The sequence below is a fragment of the Scyliorhinus torazame genome, chromosome 5, assembly GCF_047496885.1.
Source record: "Scyliorhinus torazame isolate Kashiwa2021f chromosome 5, sScyTor2.1, whole genome shotgun sequence".
Classification (NCBI taxonomy): Eukaryota; Metazoa; Chordata; class Chondrichthyes; order Carcharhiniformes; family Scyliorhinidae; genus Scyliorhinus; species Scyliorhinus torazame.
In genome coordinates, this window is record NC_092711.1 from 167,401,032 (window position 1) to 167,422,984 (window position 21,953).

The following is a 21,953-nucleotide window of genomic DNA, read 5'->3' on the forward strand; positions in this document are numbered from 1 at the left end:
GCGGAAAGATGGCAGATGGAGTTTAAACCGGACAAATGTGAGGTTTTGCATTTTCGAAGGTCTAATGCAAGTAGAGAATATACAGTGAATGGTAGAACCCTCAAGAGTATTGACGGTCAGAGAGATCTAGGTGTACAGGTCCACAGATCACTGAAAGGGGCAACACAGGTGGAGAAGGTAGTCAAGAAGGCATACGGAATGCTTGACTTCATTGGCCGGGCATTGAGTATAAATATTGGCAAGTCATGTTGCACCTGTATAGAATCTTAGTTCGTCCACAATTGGAGTATAGTGTTCAATTCTGGTCGCCACACTACCAGAAGGATGTGGAGGCTTTCGAGAGGGTGCAGACAAGATTTACCAGGATGTTGCCTGATATGGAGAGCATTAGCTATGAGGAGAGGTTGAATAAACTCGGTTTGTTCTCACTGGAATGACGGAGATTGAGGGGCGACCTGATAGAAGTCTACAAAATTATGAGGGGCATAAACAGGGTGGATAGTCAAATACTTTTTCCAGGGTAGAGGGGTCAGTCACTAGGGGGCATAGGTTTAAGGTGCGAGGGGCAAAGTTTAGAGGAGATGTACGAGGCAAGCTTTTTTACACAGAGGGTAGTGGGTGCCTGGAACTCACGACCGGAGGAGCTGGTGGAAGCAGGGACAATAGAGACGTTTAAGGGGCATCTTGACAAATACATGAATAGGATGGGAATAGAGGGACACGGACCCCGGAAGTGCAAAAGATTTTAGTTTAGACGGGCAGCATGGTCGGCACAGGCTTGGAGGGCCGAAGGGCCTGTTCCTGTGCTGTACTTCTCTTTGTTCTTTGTTGTCTTTCCGTTTGAACGAGCAGATAATTAATATTTGGGCTTAGTATAATTTAGTTACAGGTGCCTAATTGCTCTATTCTAAATTGACCCTCCTAAAGGTTTAGTTAGGAAAAGCCTTAAACATCTGGCAAGACAGAACTGTGAAATATCAAATACTATCAATGCTTTAGTTCAAGTGACTTCACCATCTGAGAAGACAGCTAACAATATCAATGTTTATTTAAAAAACATGAACGACTTTCACCCCTTCAATCTTTTTTTAAACATGTTTTTCAGTGGGTTTTTGAACAAAGTATATTTACTGTTATGTACACAGAATAAAATATACATATATATATATATATATATATATAGAAGAGCACACACAAACAAAAAATAATAAAATAAAATAGCTGGTAGGGTATTATGCACTAGCTCAACAACAGCAACTCTGTACAATTGGCAATATTATTTTTAACACATAAGTAGGCATCTGTTTGTGGGGGAGGGGGCAACTGGGGAGGTACATATACATTTGGGTGCCAGAGAAACAATTACAGAGGGCAATACTCGAATGGATCTGGTGTTGTTCACCCCTTCAATTGACCGACCACCCCAGGTAGGGGTGTGAAACAGCGATTTCCCAAAATCCTGCCACAGGAGCACTGAGTATCTCCATGACTAGAGTCCAACTTGCAACGCCCAAGATTACTCACAAATCCCACGTTTACCTCTTGAATTAACATTCCCTGATCTGAATAAGACCTGTTGTAATCAGACAATTGGTTATTGTTTTTATTGGGTTAATTTTATTGGATTTAACCATTTATGTAAATTGCTCCTTGGAGCAGAACAATGGGACTGTTCAGGATCTTTCTATTATCCGGAAGGTAGGGAGGTGGAGGTAGTGGTCGCAATGGACGCAGAGAAGGCTTTTGAATCGGGTAGAATGGGAATATCTGTGGGAGGTACTGGGACGGTTTGAATTTAGGCGGGGCTTTATTGACTGGGTCAGGTTGCTGTATGAGGCTCCTGTGGCAGGTGTACGGACGAATAGGACAACATTGGACTACTTTAGACTGCACCGGGGGACGAGACACGGATACCCCTTCTCCCCACTGTTGTTCGCACTAGCTATTAGAGCCACTGGCAATTGCTCTGAGAGCTTCAAGGGGCTGGAGAGGGGGGGGGGGGGGGAGTGGAGCACAGGGTCTCACTTTATGCAGATGACCTGCTTCTGTATGTATCGGACCCAATAGAGGGGATGGAAGAAATCATGAGGATTCTCGGGGAATTTGGCTGGTTTTCGGGGTATAAGCTAAATGTGGTGAAAAGTGAGATGTTTGCGGTCCGGGCGAGGGGACAGGAACGGTGATTGGGGGAGCTACCGTTTAGATTAGTGGGGAAATGCTTTAGGTATCTAGGCATCCATGTGGCGCGGGAATGGGAATGGCTGCATAAATTAAATCTGGCCCGACTAGTAGACCAAATGAAGGACGATTCTCGGAGATGGGACGCGCTTCCGTTGTCACTGGCTGGGAGGGTGCAGATGGTGAAGATGATGGTCCTCCCGAGATTTCTGTTTGTATTTCAGTGTCTCCCCATTTTTGTTCCGAGGTCCTTTTTTAAACGGGTTAACAAAGTGATCACTGGCTTTATTTGGGCGGGCAATACCCCACGAGTAAGGAAGGTAATGCTTGAGCGGAGTTGGGGAAATGGCGGGCTGGCGCTGCCAAATTTCAGTAACTATTACTGGGTGGTGAATATAGCCATGATCAGGAAGTGGGTGGGGGGGGGGGGGGGGAGGTCGGCATAGCAGCGTATGGAGGCGGCTTCATGCAAGGGCACCAGTTTAGGTGTATTGGTAACTGCGCCTCTGCTGTTCCCGCCGGCACAGTACTTCACCAGCCCCGTGGTGGTGGCAGCCCTGAGAGTCTGGGGGCAATGGAGGAGACATGGGAGCAGATGGAGCATTGGTCTGGTTCTCAATCTGTAATAGTCACCGGTTTGCCCCGGGAAGTATGGATATGAGGTTCCGGGCATGCCAGAGAGCAGGGATTGAGAGGATGGGGGATATGTTTATAGAGGGGAGCGTTCCGAATATGAGGGCGCTGGAGGAGAAGTTTGGGTTGGCGAGGGGAAACAAATTCAGGTACCTGTAGGTGCGGGACTTCCTACGTAGACAGGTGTCAACCTTCCCGCTCCTACGACCAAGGGAGATTCAGGACAGGGTAGTTTCCAGAGGGTGGGTGGGAGAGGGGAGTGTCTCCGACATTTATAAGGAACTTATGGGGTCAGAGGAGACGCAGACCGAGGAGCTGAAGCGCAAGTGGGAGGAGGAACTGGGAGGAGAGATAGAGGATGGTCTGTGGGCAGACGCTTTGAGCAGAGTCAATGTGCCAGGCTCAGCCTGATTACAATTCAAGGTCGTTCATCAGGCTCACATGACAGGGGCCTGGATGAGCAGATTCTCTGGGGTGGAATACAAGTGTGCAAAGTGTGCGGGAGGACCAGCGAACCATGTCCACATGTTTTGGGCATGTCCGAAGCTTCGGGGATTTTGGCTGGGGTTTGCAGATGTCATGTCCACGGTGTTAAAAACAAGGGTGGCACCGAGTTCAGAGGTGGCGATTTCCGGGGTGTCAGAAGATCCGGGAATCAGGAGAAAGAGGCAAACGTTCGGGCCTTTGCTGCCCTAGTAGCCCGGAGACAGATACTATTAGCATGGAGGGACTCCAAGCCCCCAAAGTCGGAGACCTGGCTAGCGGACATGGCTAGCTTTCTCTGTTTGGAGAAAATCAAGTTCGCCTTGAGAGGGTCAATGTTAGGGTTCGCCCGGAGGTGGCAACCATTCGTCGATTTCTTTGCGGAAAATTAATCGTCAGCAGGAGGTGGGGTTAGGTTAGTTTAGAGTAGGGGGTTAATAAAGGTGGGACCTGTAAAGGAGGGAGACATCTTTTGCACTATGTTTATAGATTCATGTACATTGTTTATTTTGTTGTTGTTGTAATACCAGAACTACCTCAATAAAATGTTTATTATATAAAAAAGGGTCTACAAGACACATGTTCAGGTAGAACAGGAAACTGAGGAGATTAATAATAACATCAAGCAGACAAAGGAGACAACTTGGTCGGACAATATTTGGGATTGGGCCTCTAATATGGACATACACCCTTGGATACAGGTCACATTGCATTTTGTTATTGCTGTTGTTCTTGTAACTATACATCAAGCTTCAATGATAATTATGTTTAAGAGATGGAAAAAGGCAAATGGAAGAGAGATTCAATGTGGAATAGGTAATGAGACGTAGGGATTTGTTTCTAAATATAAAAATACATAATTAAACAAGCTTTTAATAACTGTAACTAAGTATGTAATTGAATACGTTTTGAATAATGTAAAGAAATGATGTATCTTGGACTCACACTGGGAAATACAGTTGCCCAAACTAGTGGCCCCATACGTTTATATTTATGGGATCAAAGGGGGAAATGTGATACTGGGAACAGGTTGACAAGGAAGAAAAACACACATAGGCCAAAAAATAGGAACTGCCAAATAAGGCCCTGGCTAAATTCGATACTGGACATCTGCCAGAGCACCCAGGTCAGTACAGAAATTCATTACACTATATGGAACTTTGTGATTCCCACTTACAGTAGTTAACAGTTTTACACAAAGGGCAAAAAAAACATATTATGAATACCTAATTAACTACGAGGCAGAAGTAATCAACTTAACAGCATGCAAATGATATCAGACTCCATAATGGACTAATAGCTGGTCAGCCAAGAGTGTTTCAGAGGACAATGGATCTTGTTTGAATCACCCTGGGTGAACAGGAGTATCCTGTTTATTCCTATTTCTGAGTTTAAGTCTGGATGGGACAATAGAACTCAGGCCAGTTATGGGTGTGTACTTACAACTCAGTGCTAGCAGAACTGGTATAGAAGAAGGAACATTGAAACCTGTCGCGAGTGACAACCTGGGAATCTCCCAGGCACAACTATCACAAGAAGAAGGGGCCCTGGGCTCTGAGCTCAGAGAAGAAGGTATCCACATCGAGTGATCTTGGCCTGGCCAGCTTACTTCACGAAGTGCGGGTAATACCTGGAGCTCAGATGTGAGTCTGAGTCATATTCAGTGTGAGTGCTGTTGAAGATTGTAATGCCCAAATAAAACAGAAGAACAGCAAAACAATCAGAGAATTGTGAATAAAATTGGGTGAACCCATGAATCTGTTTTGTCCTTTGTTCGTCTCATAAGTAAGGATAACTGGGTAAAATATTTAATAATAAACTGGTCAAAGTATCTGATAATTCACCGGACAACAAATGGAAAAGTGACAAATTTTAGATCTACCTGTAGTTTAAAAAAATATATATATATTTGTATTGAGGCATTTATATTAGAATTGTAACAATTTTAACAAGATAATAAAATAACAAAATGAACAACACACACCTAACCAACAAAGCCCTAGTCGACATGGTTTACATCAACGACACCCAAATCCCAGTTCCCCCTAACCTCCCCCACCTTTCCCCCCCCCCCCCCCCCCCGCCCCTGCCCCTCCCACTGCTGACAGCTTAATTTTTCCCAGAGAAGTCGATAATCTGCCCTCTGGGCAGATCTACCTGTAGTGGTAGGAAATCATTATTTACTCTCCAGGATAAAATAAATGTCCTTCATCCGATTTTAGGGATCATTTCAGTGGAAATGTGCTCTCCCAGGCTCAAAGAGCATCAGCCCACTGGAAGAAAATTGAGGGAAGGACCAGTCCAACAAAAAGAAACCCTCCGACTTCATCAACTTTCAAAATGAACATCGTTCAGTCCTGGTTGTGATTAACAGCAGAATCCAACCCCCATCATCACTTGTGAATTCGTTGGTGCCTCAGCAGGTGAGATGACTGAGTGAATAGCTTCCCACACTCGGAGCAGGTGAACGGCCTCTCCCGAGTGTCAACTCGCTGGTGGGTCCGCAGGTTAGATGGATCATTAACTTCCTTCCCACATTCCGAGCAGATGAACGGCTTCTCCTCAGTGTGAACTCGCTGGTGTGTCTGCAAGTGAGATAACTGACTGAATCCCTTCTCACATAGAGAGCAGGTGTATGGCCTCTCTCCAGTATGAACTCTGTGGTGTATCTGTAAGTGAGATAACTGACTGAAGCCCTTTCCACACAGAGAGCAGGGGTATGGTTTATCTCCAGAGTGAACCCGTTGATGTGTCAGCAGGCCAGATAAAGCTATAAATTCCTTCCCACACTCAGTGCAGGAGAATGGCCTCTCTCCAGTGTGAACTCGCTGGTGTCTCACTAGGTGGGATGAATGAATGAATCCCTTCCCACACACAAAGCAAGTGAACGGCCTCTCCCCAGTGTGACTGTGTCGATGAATTTCAAGATGAGATGGGGATATGAATCCATTCCCACAGTCTCCACATTTCCAAGGTTTCTCCAAGGTGCAAACGTTCTTGTGTCACTCAAATTCCAAGATGAGCTCAAGGCCAGACAAACACAGAACACGTGTGCTGTCTCTCCCTGCTGTGAATGGTGTGACGTTTTTCAGGCTGTGTAACTGGTTAAATTCTTTGCACAGTCAGTGCACAGGAACACTCTTACTCAAGTATCACAATGTCATTAAGAGAGAACCAACCTTTCCAGAGACCTGCCCTATTGAAGTCACCAATGTCTGACCAGAGTGAGAAAAGAAATGGAAAGGGGGAGACATTGATTTGCTCCCAGATGTTGCCCAGAAGAGGGAGCTTTAATCTGAAACTCATTGCCCAACCTCCGCATTGGACGTCACAATCTAGCCCTGCCTGAATCAGCCTATTGGAATCATGCTGCTCCTTGATGACGTCTCTGGGTTCCAATGCGCAGGCCCAGCGTGGCTGAGCCCCCGCCCCCGCGCGCCCCCGCCCCCGCCGCCCGCCAGCCAATGTTCCGCTCCCCTGACACCTCGCAAAACAAGGTTTCCAGGCAACCGGGTGACGGCTCCGGCCACAGCGAGAAGCCGCTCGATGATTTCCCATTCCCATCGGCCGAGGACTGCGCATGTCCAAGGAAAGGGGAAGTTGCGGAGGCGAGCTCGCCCTTGACATTCCTACTGAGGTATTGACCAATGGCAAGAGTCAGAGCACCGGAAGGACTTTTGACCTCCAGCCAATCAGAACGAGATTGAGCTTCACACAGACTGAAATCGCCTCCTGTCTCCAACATTTGTGAGTAACACACTTTCTTTTCTCCCCCTTTCCATTTCTTTTCTCCCCCTTTCCATTTCTTTTCTCATTCTGACCTTCAATTGGTCACTTGCAGCAACTGAAGGGGAAGGAAGTGAATCCAGGGATGGTGCAGACTCTGGAAAGGTTGGTCCAGGTCTCTCTCTCTCTCTCTCTCTTAAAGACCTTTGCTCCCTCAGCTTAACACATTTATTTGTCCGGCTAAAAAGGATGGTCTCTTTCCTAATGTTCACAATTAAAGGGCTGACATTTAAGGGGGACAGTAAATTCATATCGGAAGAGATATGTCTAGTGTTATATGATACAGATTCGATAGATTATTGATGGTTCTGTAATTAAGGATATTTATTATTATTTTTAGTCTTGTAATATTCTACTGTAGCTACATTATATATTTCCAGGCGTCGATTCATTGTGGCACAGGCAGGGTCCATCCAGTAACCAGAGCCTATGCCGAATTTGGGTACAACAATCCAGTCAGTTCCATTCCCCACTATAGCCCCGTTCTCCTGCAAGATTAATTGCAGTTTGAAATTATTCTTATTCACCGCCACCACTGGCGTACAAAGTGATTTTTAGATTTTGCCCACTCAATGTCTAAATAAAGTTCTTCCTCACACCCGCACTATATCTCTAATTAGGATATACAGTCCTGTATCTCAAAATCTGTTGTGCAGCTCATGATGTACATAGAAATATATCTGTATTGGATTGGATTGGATTTGTTTATTGTCACGTGTACCGAGGTACAGTGAAAAGTATTTTTCTGCGAGCAGCTCAACAGATCATTAAATACATGGGAAGAAAAGAAAATACATAATAGGGCAACACAACATATAACGTAAAGCCTATATTAAGATTTTTGTGTGTCTGTCTCCAGGCTATGAATCACTCCTTTAGGAGGATTGGGAGGGTGTATATTAGATGTAACAGAATGAGAATGGAGGGAGAGTGTGTTGGATGGAGATTTACTTTTGGGGAATGAGAGGACTGAATGTTCCACAAAAACTAGAATTGCCTGTTCTAAATTTCTATCCTCTACTCACAGTGATGAATTTTGTAAACTCCTTTTGCAGGATATCAGAAGGAGAGAATTTTCAGACAGGAAATGGAGACCAAAATTTTTCATCAAGATCTGAAAGAGTCACGCAACTCATCAGGAATGTTTGTCTGATTCAGAAGTTTTTGAACATCAGTGTGACTGGGAAAGTACCGAGACACACACACCCGAGTGTGAGAATTCCAGCTTTAAGCAGTTACACAGCTTGAAAAAACCATTACCCTTTGGAGCAGGGAAAGACCGTCCACAAGTTCTGTGTGTGGACACTTCAGTTAATTGTTGAACATGGAGAGCCACAAGAACACCTGCACCATGGGGAAACCATGGAAATGTGGGGAATGTGGGAAGAGATTCATATCACCATCAAAGCTGGAAATTCATCGACGCAGTCACACTGGGGAGAGGCCATTCACCTGTGCTGTGTGTGGGAAGGGATTCACAAATTCATCCCACCTTCTGACACACCGGCGAGTTCACACGAGTGACAGACCATTCAACTGCTCTGAGTGTGAGGCGAGATTCAGTCGGTCATCCCACCTGCTGAGACACCAGCGCACTCACACTGAGGATAGGCCGTTCAACTGCACTGAGTGTGGGAAGGGATTCAAACATTCATCCACCCTGCAGAAACATCAGCGAGTTCATACTGGGGAGCGTCCGTTCATCTGCTCTGAGTGTGGGAAGGAATTTGCTCAGTTATCCAACCTGCTGACGCACCAGCGAGTTCACACTGGGGAGAGACAATTCAGCTGCTCTCATTGCACAAAGAGTTTTAGATGGTCATCCAACCTGCTGGAACACCAGCGAGTTCACACCGGAGAGAGGCCATTCACCTGCACTGAGTGTGGGAAGGGATTTATTCAGCTGACCAAACTGCAAATGCATCAACGAATTCACACTGGGGAGAGGCCATTCACCTGTTCTGAATGTGGGACGGGATTTAGAGATTCTTCCGCGTTGGTGAGACACCAGCGAATTCACAGTGGGGAGAGGCCGTTCTCCTGCTCAGTGTGTGACAAGAGATTCAGTCATTTATCCAGCCTCTTGAGACACCAGCGAGTTCATACTGGGGAGAGGCCGTTCTCCTGCTCTGAATGTGGGAAGGGATTCAGGGATTCATCCAACCTGCGGATACACCAGCGAATTCACACCGGGCAGAGATTGTTCACCTGTTTTAAGTGTGGTAAGGGATTTGCTCGGTCATCCCACCTGCTGAGACATCGGTGTTAAACTCAGATGGAACCTCTGTGATAAGAACTAGAAAGCAAGTCTTCTTCAACTCCAATTTTATTGTGTTCTACAATCACTTCTCCTCCACCTGTATCCCCTTTACACATATTTGCAATCTCTCAAACAATGTGGTCGATTAAGCAACTAAATTTAAGCACTGGGGAACATTAACTCTTTCCTAACAGATTTGCAAATAATAATTTCTAAGTTTGATGTAAATTACCACAACAAATTATACAAATGTATCTATTTTCGTTTTGACAATAAATGCACCCTATTCCTTGTTCTTAAAACATTTTTTTTTAATATCCACCCTCACATTCTCTTCCTTAAGGGAAAAGACTCCCCTCTTTAACAATTTCTAATAACTTCTTCAAACTTGCCCCTTTTCATGTCAGACAGTCAGATAAATGGAACTGCTATCAACATCACTTGATTTTGTCAATCTCCCTGTTCTCGAGCATCTGTTTTAGGATCGCTATGTTAATCTGCAGTCTCTTTTCATTGAAGCTTTTTGCAGAGAGGACATTCTCCCAAAGGGACATATTGTCTATGTGACACTCTATATCTATTGTCTATGTGACACTCTATATGTATTGTCTATGTGACATTCTATATGTATTGTTCCCATAATGTCCTGTTCCATTGAAAATGTTTGCCAGGATCTTGGATATAAAAAATGCCATATCTACTGCCTCCACAAAGACAAGTGTCTCTGCTGCCAATGTACTTTTTACCACTCTTCTTATCATTTTAGTTTCCCGTGTCAAAGGGCAACATTCACCTTTCTCCCCCTGGAGGAAAACTATAAATCCTCCTGCACTCGAAAAGCCATCACAGAGATTAGCATAAGATGTGTCCCTGTAAACAATCAGTTTCCATTGTCTAATCTTACTTAAAGATGGGAATTTCAAAACACAATTCTCCAATTTTAATTTTGCCAAAGTTTTGTTTGCTGCAATAGTTTCTTCAATTTTAGGATCGTTCATTTCAGTGCTTAGCCTCTAAAACACCAAAGCTGCCGTCCGGTCTTGTTTGTCCACAATTATTTTCTTTTCTTTACTGTGTAGAATTATTGACTGACCCTACTTAGTTGCCAAGTTGACAAAGTGTGAATGAAAATGTTCTTTTCTTTATCCCTCACCAGAAGGTCCACGGCTACAACTTCATTAAAATCTTTCACTGAGGGCATACTCTCTATGGGTTGGGATGGCGTTCTTCTATATTTCTTACATATATCACATCTAGCGTTTATCTGTTCTTTATTCCGATACCTTCCCCTCCACCACTCCCGCTTTTGACACTCCCTTATCCTGTAGCCCCTGGGGCGGTGGGTACGGAAAGGTTGAAACCTGCCTCCGCACAAAGTCCCTCACCTACAAGTAGCCAAACCAATTCCCAGCAGGCAGTTCAAACTCCTCCTCCAACTCTCCCAAACACGGAAAGCCACCATCTATAAACAAATCCTCAAAATCGCTCCATCCCCGCCCGCTGCCACCCCCGAAACCCCCATCCAGCCCCCCTGGAGCAAACCAGTGGTTACCACATATCGGTGCCCACACTGACGCCCCCTCCAGCCCCATGTGCTGCCGCCATTGTCCCCACACCCTCAGGGCTTATGGAGTACCTGGTCGGTGAGAACGGCAAAGGTGCCGTTAACAGTGCCCCTAAACATGAGTCCTTACACAAGGCTGCCTCCACCCGCTCCCACACGACCCCCTCTCCCACTACCCATTTCCTCCCGTCCTTCACTTTCCCGATCTCTCTCGCTGCCTTCTGCTTCCTCAGCTGGTGCGCCAGCATCCTGCTCGCTTTCTCCCCATATTCATGAACCGTCCCTCTCGCCCTTCTCAGCTGCCCCACCCGCCTTCCCCGTGGCTAACAATCCGATCTCCATCTGCAGCTTCTGCCGCTCCTTCAACAGCCCCGCCTCCGGGGCCTCCGAATACCTCCTGTCCACCTGCAGGATCACCTCCACTAGCCTTTCCATCTCCAGCCACACTGCCTTCCCCCTGTGCGCCCGTATCTAGATAAACTCCCCCTTCACTACTGCCTTCAATGCTTCCCGCAAAGTGGCCGCGAGACCTCCCCTGTGTCGTTTCGCTCCACAAACCCCCTAATGGCCTCCCTCACCCACTCACAAACCTCCTCGTCTGTCAAAAGCCCCACATCTAGCCTCCATTGTGGGCACTGGTCCCCTCCCTTATTCACCCGCAAGCCAACCCAATGCAGCGCATGATCCAATGCAACAATCGCTGCAATGCAACAATCGCTGACTACTCCACATCGACTCGCCCCACCAACAGGACCAAAAAGTCAATTCGGGAGTACACCCTGTGTACATGTGAAAAGAACAAAAATTCCTTTGCCCTCAGCCTACCAAACCTCCACAGATCCCCCCCCCCCCCCCCCATGTTCTCCAGAAACCCACTCCGCCGACACCCTCATAGACCCCGAACTCGACCGATCCAACCTTGGGTCCAAATCCCCCCCATTATCAACTGATCCGAGTCCAGATCAGGGATCTTCCCCAACACCCACCTCATAAACTCCACATCGTCATAGTTCGGAGCACAAATATTCACCAACACCAACAGCATCCCCTCCAATTTCCCATTCACCATCAGATACCTCCCCCCCAAAGTCAGCCTCTTCGAACGCCACCGTTTGTTAATCAAAATTGCCATAACCCTCGTCTTAGAATCTAATCCTGAATGGAATACCTGCCCTACCCACCCTTTCCTCAGCCTAGTCTGACCCCCAAACTTCATATGTGTCTCCTGTAACAGAGCTATGTCCGCCATTAGACTCTTTAAATGTGCAAACAAACTGGCCCTCTTGACCGGCCCATTCATATCTCTCACGTTCCATGTAATCAGGCCCACCTTCAGGCACCCACCATCATTGACCCCTCCCCTGTCAGCACTACCTCCCCCTCTCCCCCATCACAAAATAACAACACCAAACCCCATCAACACACTAACCACCTGCTCACCCCCCACTGTGCTTCCGTGAGCTAGTCCACCCAGCAAGTCTGGTAGCCCCCACCCATGGCACCTAGCATCTTACACCCCACTGATTCCCCTCCCCTCCGCTCAAACATCCTCCCAGTGCAAACTTAACAACACCCACCCAACACAAAGAAAAGAACAAGAACAGATTCCGAGCAATGGTCCCAAACACAATACAAAAACAAACAGAAAGCAAACATCTCCTCAAACATTCAGTGTCCCCCTTCTCCTGCCAGTTCATTGTCACTGACAAATTCCATCACCTCCTCCGGCATCCCAAAGTACAGCTCCCGACCCTTATAGATCACCCACAGGCGCGCCGGGTACAGCATACCGAAATTCACCCCCTTCTTTTAAAAAAAAGATATTTATTAAGATTTTTAACACAATTTTTCACCCTTACAAACAAAACCTCCCCCCGCCCTGTAACAGAAAGAAAGAAAGCGCACATAGCAAGACATGAACATAGTAAAACGATATGTTACAGAGCTTTGTACATTGGATTCCTCCCGTACATGTCAGTTTTCCAGATCCTTCATGTATTTTCTTGCTCAAATACCCCCCAGACAGACCCCCCTTCCCCCTCCCTCCCCCCCCCCACGCAAGACATCCCCCCCCCTCCCCCCCACCCCCCCGCCTCACCCCTCCTGGGTTGCTGCTGCTGCTGACCGATCTTCATCTAACGCTCCGCGAGATAGTCTAGGAACGGTTGCCACCACCTGTAGAACGCCTGCGCAGACCCTCTCAAGGCAAACATTATCCTCTCCAACTTGATAAATCCTGCCATATCATTTATCCAGGCCTCCTTCCACATTAGCAAGATCCTTCGCCGGGCTACTAGGGACGCAAACGCCAGAATGCCGGCCTCTTTCGCCTCCTGCACTCCCGGTTCGTCCACTACTCCAAATAGTGCGAGCCCCCAGCTTGGCTTGACCCGGACTTTCACCACCTTAGATACTGTTCCCGCCACTCCCCTCCAGAACCCCTCCAGTGCCGGGCATGACCAAAACATATGGACATGGTTTGCCGGTCTTCCTGAGCACCTCCCACATCTGTCCTCCACCCCAAAGAACCTACTCAGCCTCGCCCCCGTCATGTGCACTCTATCAACCACCTTAAATTGTATTAGGCGCCTGGCACACGAGGAAGAGGAATTAACCCTACTTAGGGCATCAGCCCATAGCCCCTCCTCAATCTCCTCCCCCAGCTCCTCCTCCCATTTACCCTTCAGCTCCTCTACCAACGCCTCCCCCTCTTCTTTCCTCTCCTGGTATATCGCCGACACCTTGCCCTCTCCGACCCATACACCCGAGATCACCCTATCTTGAATCTCCTGTGCCGGGAGCAATGGGAATTCCCTCACCTGTCGCCTCACAAACGCCCTCACCTGCATGTATCTGAAAGCATTTCCCGGGGGTAGCCCAAACATCTCCTCCAGTGCCCCTAGGCTCGCAAACGTCCCATCAATGAACAGGTCCCCCATTCTTCTAATCCCTGCCCGATGCCAGCTCTGAAACCTCCTGTCCATCCTTCTTGGGACAAACCGATGGTTATCTCTGATCGGGGACCACACCGAGGCTCCCATTGCACCCCTGTGCCTTCTCCACTGGCCCCATATCTTTAGCGTTGCCGCCACCACCGGACTCGTGGTGTACCTTGTCGGCGAGAGCGGCAGCGGTGCCGTCACCAGCGCCCCCAGGCTCGTTCCTTTGCAGGACGCCATCTCCAACCTCTTCCATGCCGCCCCCTCTCCCTCCATCACCCACTGACGGATCATCGCCACATTTGCTGCCCAGTAGTAGCCACCCAGATTCGGCAGCGCCAACCCTCCTCGGTCCCTACTGCGCTCCAGAAACCCTCTCCTTACTCTCGGGGTCTTATTCGCCCACACAAATCCAATCATACTCCTGCCTACCCTCTTAAAAAAGGCCTTGGTGATTACAATTGGAAGGCACTGGAACACAAAAAGAAACCTCAGGAGGACCACCATTTTGACCGACTGCACTCTACCCGCTAGCAAGAGCGGCAACATGTCCCATCGTTTGAAGTCCTCCTTCATCTGCTCCACCAGCCTCGTCAGATTCAGTTTATGTAGGGCCCCCCAACTCCTAGCTATTTGGATCCCCAGGTACCGAAAGCTCCTTTCCGCCCTCCTCAGCGGTAGATCGTCTATCCCCCTTTCCTGGTCTCCTGACTGTACTACAAAAAGCTCACTCTTCCCTACATTAAGCTTATAGCCCGAAAAATCCCCAAACTCCCTTAGAGTCTGCATGACCTCCACCATCCCCTCCACTGAATCTGCCACATACAGCAACAGGTCGTCTGCATAAAGCGACACTCGATGCTCCTCTCCCCCTCGGACCACCCCCCTCCATTTCCTAGACTCCCTTAATGACATGGCCAAGGGTTCAATTGCTAATGCAAACAACAGGGGGGACAGGGGGCACCCCTGCCTCGTCCCACGATACAGCTGAAAATACTCCGACCTCCGCCGATTCGTAACCACACTCGCCACCGGGGCTCTGTAAAGGAGCTTAACCCAACTAATAAACCCTCCCCCGAACACAAACCTACGCAGCACTTCCCAGAGGTACTCCTACTCTACTCGGTCAAAGGCCTTCTCCTCGTCCATAGCTGCCACTATCTCCGCCTCTCCCTCCACCGATGGCATCATTATCACGTTTAGGAGCCTCCGCACATTGGTATTTAACTGCCTGCCCTTTACAAATCCCGTCTGGTCCTCGTGAATCACCCCCGGGACACAGTCCTCGATCCTCGTAGCCAGCACTTTTGCCAGCAACTTAGCATCCACGTTGAGGAGCGAGATCGGCCTGTACGACCCACATTGCAGTGGGTCCTTGTCCCGCTTCAGGATCAAAGAGATGGTGGCCTCCGACATTGTCGGGGGCAGGGTCCCTCCTTCCCTTGCGTCATTTAAAGTCCTCACTAGCAACGGGGCCAACAGGTCTACGTACTTCCTACAGAACTCAACCGGGAACCCGTCCGGTCCCGGGGCCTTCCCTGCCTGCATACTCCCCAGACCTTTGCTCAGCTCCTCCAACCCAATTGATGCCCCCAAACCAGCCGCCACCTGCTCCTCCACCCTCGGGAACCTCAGTTGGTCCAAGAATCGTCTCATCCCCTCTTCCCCCGCTGGGGGCTGGGATCTGTACAGCTCCTCATAGAAGGCCTTGAATGCCTTATTTACTTTTGTCGCACTCCGCACCGTAGCTCCCCTTCCATCCTTGACTCCACCTATTTCCCTCGCTGCCATCCTCTTACGGAGCTGGTGTGCCAGCATCCGACTCGCCTTCTCCCCATACTCGTACGTTGCCCCCTGCGCTTTCCTCCACTGTGCCTCTGCCTTCCCTGTGGTCAACAGGTCAAACTCCATCTGGAGGCGTCGCCTTTCCCTAAGTAATTCCTCTTCAGGGGCATCTGCGTATCTCCTGTCCACTCTTGAAATCTCCCCCACTAACCTCTCCCTTTCCATGCCCTCTATCTTCTCCCTATGAGCCCTGATGGAGATTAGCTCTCCCCTGATCACCACCTTCAGCGCCTCCCATACCACCCCCACCCGCACCTCCCCGTTGTCGCTGGCCTCCAAGTACCTTTCAATACACTCCCTCACCCTCCCACACACCGCCTCATCTGCCAGCAGTCCCACATCCAACCGCCACAACGGGTGTTGGTCCCTCTCCTCTCCCAACTCCAGTTCCATCCAGTGCGGGGCGTGATCTGAAATGGCTATGGCCGAATACTCCGTTCCCTCCACTTTCGGGATCAGCGCCCTGCCCAGAACAAAAAAAATCTATCCGGGAGTAGGCTTTGTGCACGTGGGAGAAAAAAGAAAATTCCCTGGCCTGCGGCCTGGCAAACCTCCACGGGTCCACTCCCCCCATCTGATCCATAAACCCCCTAAGCACCTTGGCCGCAGCCGGCCTCTTTACGGTCCTAGATCTGGAGCGAGCCAGTGCTGGGTCCAACACCGTATTAAAATCCCCGCCATTATCAAGCTTCCTACCTCCGGGTCCGGAATGCGCCCCAACATGCGCTTCATGAATCCGGCATCGTCCCAGTTCGGGGTGTATACATTTACCAATACCACACACCTCCCCTGCAACTTACCGCTCACCATCACGTATCGACCTCCATTGTCCACTATGATATTCTTGGCCTCAAACGACACCCGCTTCCCCACCAATATTGCCACCCCTCTGTTCTTCACATCCAGCCCCGAATGGAATACCTGTCCTACTCATCCCTTTCTTAACCTGACCTGATCCGCCACCTTCAAATGTGTCTCCTGGAACATGACCACGTCTGCCTTCAGTCCCTTTAAGTGCGCGAACACTCGGGCCCTCTTTACCGGCCCATTCAGGCCCCTTGCATTCCACGTTATCAGCCGGAGGGCCCCCCCCCCCCCCCCCCCCCCGCGAGCTAGCCATCTCCTTTTCTAGGCCAGTCCCATGCCCGCGCCGCCATCACCCTCCAGTCTCCCAGATGGGCGACCCCCGCCCACCTCTTCTGTGTCCCATTCCCCTCCGGCCAGTGCAGCAACAACACTTCCCCCCCCCCTCCCCGCTAGACCCGTGTCTAGCTCTTTTGCTCCCCCCATAGCACTCCCGTAAGTCAGCTGACGCCTGCTGACCCCGGCTTCCCCCGCCGTCACATTGACCCCCCCGTGTGGGAATCTCCCAATCAGTGTTCGCTCCTCCGTCCCCCCCCCCCCCCCCCCGTCTTTCCCTGGCGCGGGAAAAAGCCCGGCTTTCCTAAGCCTGCCCCGCCCCCTCTGCCACAGCTCCTGTCGCGGCCTTGTCTCATTTCCCCCATCCCCGAGCCTCCTCTCCCTCCAGCACCAGCGCCCGCCGTCTCGTACGGTCTACTCACCCGGTCCCTTTCCCCATCCCCATACATCCCCCAGCCCGTAGAACATTTCCTGCGCGTGATTAACACCCCATGTGCAACAAACATCAAACACCCCCCCACCCTCACAAACCCTCAGTTTGAGTCCAACTTTTCAGTTTGAATAAAGGTCCAAGCCTCCTCAGGCGTTTCAAATAGTGATGTTGATCCTTGAATGTGACCCACAATCGCGCTGGCTGCAGCATTCCGAATCTCACTCCTTTCCGGTGCAGCACCGCCTTGGCCCGGTTGAAACCCGCTCTCCTCTTTGCTACCTCCGTGCTCCAGTCCGGGTATATTCGGATCTCCGCATTCTCCCAGCTGCTGCTCCGCTCTTTCTTGGCCCATTTCAAGACCCTCACTCTGTCCGTGAAATGGTGAAACCTCACCGCAATAGCCCTTGGCGGCTCACTAGCCTTGGGCCTCCTCTCCAACACCCGGTGTGCCCCATCCAGCTCCAAAGGCCTCGAAGGGGCCTCCGCGCCCATCATCGACTCGAGCATCGTGCTCGCATATGCCCTGGCATCGGCCCCCTCCACTCCCTCAGCAGACCCAGGATCCGAAGATTCTTTCTCCTCGACCTGTTCTCCAGGTCTTCGTATCTTCCCGCCCACCTCTTGTGCAGCGCCTCGTGCGCCTCCACCCTCACCGCCAGGCCCAAGATCTCATCCTCGTTCCCGTTAACTTTTTTCTGCACCTCCTGGATCTTTACCTCGTGGGCCTTCTGGGTCATCCCCAATCCTTCAATCGCCGACCGCATAGGCGCCAGCATCTCTTTCCGCAGCTCCTCAAAACAGCGCTTAATGAACTCTTGCAGCTCCGGCCCACATTCCACTTTATCTCCGGCCGCCGCCATCTTGTTTTTCTTCCCTTGCTTCTCCCGTTGCTCCAACGCCGCTTTTTTGGCTGTTTCACTTCTTGTCTGATCCATAAACAGTGAAGGAGGACCTCACTCTCCCCTTCCCACACGGAACGTCTTCAAAAAATTCCCGTTGGGGCTCTTCTAGAGAGCCCGAAAGTCCGTGATCGTGGGAGCTGCCGAATCGTGCGGCTTAGCTCCGCATCGCCGCATCCGGAAGTTATTTCACCCCCTTCTTAAAGAGGGCCGCCTTCACTTTGTTGAAGCCCGCTCTCCTCTTGGCCAGCTCTGCACCCAGGTCCTGGTACACGCGGATTTCACTGCCCTCCCAGGTACATCACCTCACCTGCCTGACCTCAGGATCCGCTCCTTATCAGGAACTGGTGCAGCCGCACCACCACCGCCCTCAGCGTCTCGCTCCCCTGCGGCTTCCTCATCAGCGCCCTGTGTGCCCGATCCACTTCCAAGTGGCGTTCAAATGTCCCCTCACCCAGCAACTTCTCAAACAAGCGAGCCTCACACGTGCCAGCTGCCCTCCAGGAGTCCCATGATCCGCAGGTTTTGCCTGCGAGACCGATTCACCAGGTCCTCCACTTTCTCCTGCAGCCACCTCTGATTATCCCGCATCAACCCCATCTCCGCTGCCATTGAAGTGAGCTGCTTCTTGTGCTACCCCACCATCTCCTCCACCTTCCAGATCGCCTGGCTCTGGGCCTCCAGCCTTGTCTCCAGACGTTCGATCCCGCTTTTAATCAGGTCCACCACCCTAGCCAGGTCCTTCAGATTCTCCTTCCTCTGCTGGGTGAACTTCTTGTTCAGAAAGCCCACCAGCTGCTCCGTCGACCATTGAGAGGGCAGGATCAGTCCATGACCGTCCGCCACCTTCTCCTGTGTCGCAGGCACCACCCCAACTATCTCCAACTGTTCCTTTCTTTTTAGACAACTTCTGGTCCACAAATATATCCACCGGTGGTACCCTCTGTCCTTGTAGGCCTCGTCAAAAAGAAAAAGGAGGAATTTGTCAAGGCTAAAAGGCTGGGAACAGACAAAGCCTGTGTGGAACATAAGGAAAGTAGGAAGGAACTTAAGCAAGGAGTCAGGAGGGCTAGAAGGGGTCACGAAAAGTCATTGGCAAATAGGGTTAAGGAAAATCCCAAGGCTTTTTATGCGTACATAAAAAGCAAGAGGGTAGCCAGGGAAAGGGTTGGCCCACTGAAGGATAGGCAAGGGAATCTATGTGTGGAGCCAGAGGAAATGGGCGAGGTACTAAATGAATACTTTGCATCAGTATTCACCAAAGAGAAGGAATTGGTAGATGTTGAGTCTGGAGAAGGGTGTGTAGATAGCCTGGATCACATTGAGATCCAAAAAGACGAGGTGTTGGGCGTCATAAAAAATATTAAGGTAGATACGTCCCCAGGGCCTGATGGGATCTACCCCAGAATACTGAAGGAGGCTGGAGAGGAAATTGCTGAGGCCTTGACAGAAATCTTTGGGTCCTCACTGTCTTCAGGTGATGTCCCGGAGGACTGGAGAATAGCCAATGTTGTTCCTCTGTTTAAGAAGGGTAGCAAGGATAATCCAGGGAACTACAGGCCGGTGAGCCTTACTTCAGTGGTAGGGAAATTACTGGAGAGAATTCTTCGAGACAGGATCTACTCCCATTTGGAAGCAAATGGACGTATTAGTGAGAGGCAGCATGGTTTTGTGAAGGGGAGGTCGTGTCTCACTAACTTGATAAGAGTTTTCGAGGAGGTCACAAAGGTGATTGATGCAGGTAGGGCAGTGGATGTTGTCTATATGGACTTCAATAAGGCCTTTGACAAGGTCCCTCATGGTAGATTAGTACAAAAGGTGAAGTCACACGAGATCAGGGGTGAGCTGGCAAGGTGGATACAGAACTGGCTAGGTCATAGAAGGCAGAGAGTAGCAATGGAAGGATGCTTTTCTAATTGGAGGGCTGTGACCAGTGGTGTTCCGCAGGGGTCAGTGCTGGGACCTTTGCTGTTTGTAGTATATATAAATGATTTGGAGGAAAATGTAACTGGTCTGATTAGTAAGTTTGCAGACGACACAAAGGTTAGTGGAATTGCAGATAGCGATGAGGACTGTCAGAGGATACAGCAGGATTTAGATTGTTTGGCGACTTGGGTGGAGAGATGGCAGATGGAGTTTAATCCGGACAAATGTGAGGTAATGCATTTTGGAAGGTCTAATGCAGGTAGGGAATATACAGTGAATGGTAGAACTCTCAAGAGTATTGAAAGTCAGAGAGATCTAGGTGTACAGGTCCACAGGTGACTGAAAGGGGCAACACAGGTGGAGAAGGTAGTCAAGAAGGCATACGGCATGCTTGCCTTCATTGGCCGGGGCATTGAGTATAAGAATTGGCAAGTCATGTTGCAGCTGTATAGAACCTTAGTTAGGCCACACTTGGAGTGTAGTGTTCAATTCTGGTTGGCACACTACCAGAAGGATGTGGAGGCTTTAGAGAGGGTGCAGAAGAGATTTACCAGAATGTTGCCTGGTATGGAGGGCATTAGCTATGAGGAGCGGTTGAATAAACTCAGTTTGTTCTCACTGGAACGACGGAGGTTGAGGGGCGACCTGACAGAGGTCTACAAAATTCTGAGGGGCATAGACAGAGTTGATAGTCAGAGGCTATTCCCCAGGGTAGAGGGGTCAATTACTAGGGGGCATAGGTTAAAGGTGAGAGGGGCAAGGTTTAGAGCAGATGTACGAGGCAAGTTTTTTTACACCGAGGGTAGTGGGTGCCTGGAACTCGCTACCGGAGGAGGTGGTGGAAGCAGGGACGATAGTGACATTTAAGGGGCATCTTGACAAATACACGAACAGGATGGGAATAGAGGGATACGGACCCAGGAAGTGTAGAAGATTGTAGTTTAGTGGGGCAGCATGGTCGGCACAGGCTAGGAGGGCCGAAGGGCCTGTTCCTGTGCTGTACATTTCTTTGTTCTTTGTTCCACTCCTCCTGCAACTTTATAAATCAACAAATCCACCCATTAACAAGGGAAAAAGTCAGAATATTCCACCACGGGCGGGAGCCACCAAATGTGCGACCACTCACACCGTGGCCGCCACCGGATATCCCCCTTTCTAATTTTGTATTGTCTATAGTGTCAGCCGTGGCTCAGTGGGCAGCTCTCTCACCTCGGAGTCAGAAGGTTGTGGATTCAAATCCTACTCCATGGACCTGAGGACAGAAATCACATCCAACATTCCTCGTCCCAGCACTGAGGGGGTGCTGCACTGTCAGAACAGCTACTTTCAAATAAGATGTTAAACTGAGGTCCTGTCTGCCCCTCCCAGGTGGGTGTAAAAGTTCCACAGCCACTATTTTGAAGAAGAGCAGGGGAGTTATCCCCGGTGTCCTCGTCAATATTTACCCCTCAATCAACATCACTAAAACCAGATCATCTGCTCATTATCACATTGCTGTGTGTGGGATCTTGCTGTGTGTAAATTGGCTGCTGTGTTTCCTACATTACAACAGTGACTACACTTCAAAAGTACTTCATTGGCTGTAAAGCACTTTGGGACGTCCTGTGGTTGTGAAAGGTGCTGTAGAAATGCAGGTTTTTAAATTGAAGATTTATGTTAAAAGATCTTGTTATCTGGAACTTAATTGATTTCAGCCACACCCAACTTACCATTTAATAAATTCACTTTGGTCCAGACAAGACTTTAACCAATTAAGGCAAAGGCAGAATTCTCTGGATAGTAAATTTCAAAAGAGGTTTATGAGATGAAAAGTTTACTGAACAACTTTAAGACACTGGGCTGGATTTTCCGATCCTGCGGCCAAGTC

General features: G+C 49.4%; 2 protein-coding genes across 4 annotated transcripts in view; one reads left to right on the top strand and one right to left on the bottom strand.

Annotated features, from left to right (window-relative positions):
• Positions 1 to 21,953, bottom strand: part of LOC140418026 (uncharacterized) — a 149,960-nt gene that overhangs the window by 107,237 nt on the left and 20,770 nt on the right. Inside the window, 2 exon segments of the mRNA XM_072501456.1 lie at positions 1,540 to 1,573; positions 5,692 to 6,290. Of these exon segments, the coding sequence (XP_072357557.1) occupies positions 1,540 to 1,573; positions 5,692 to 6,290 (633 nt within the window).
• On the top strand, positions 6,768 to 9,642 carry LOC140422306 (uncharacterized). Of its 3 annotated transcripts, none has more exons than XM_072507339.1 (2): positions 6,768 to 7,041; positions 8,136 to 9,642. In XM_072507339.1, the coding sequence occupies exon 2, from the start codon at positions 8,405 to 8,407 to the stop codon at positions 9,347 to 9,349; it is 945 nt and encodes a 314-aa protein (XP_072363440.1). In that variant the 5' UTR covers positions 6,768 to 7,041; positions 8,136 to 8,404; the 3' UTR covers positions 9,350 to 9,642. The 3 variants fall into 3 exon arrangements, with proteins under 3 accessions (XP_072363440.1, XP_072363442.1, XP_072363441.1); XM_072507341.1 differs by having other exon boundaries at positions 6,768 to 6,931; XM_072507340.1 differs by lacking the exon at positions 6,768 to 7,041 and adding an exon at positions 7,048 to 7,185.

What these genes read in the sequence shown, in the direction of transcription:
- LOC140422306 (XM_072507339.1), top strand. Translation starts at nt 8,405, where the DNA reads ATGGAGAGCCACAAGAACACCTGCACCATGGGGAAACCATGGAAATGT.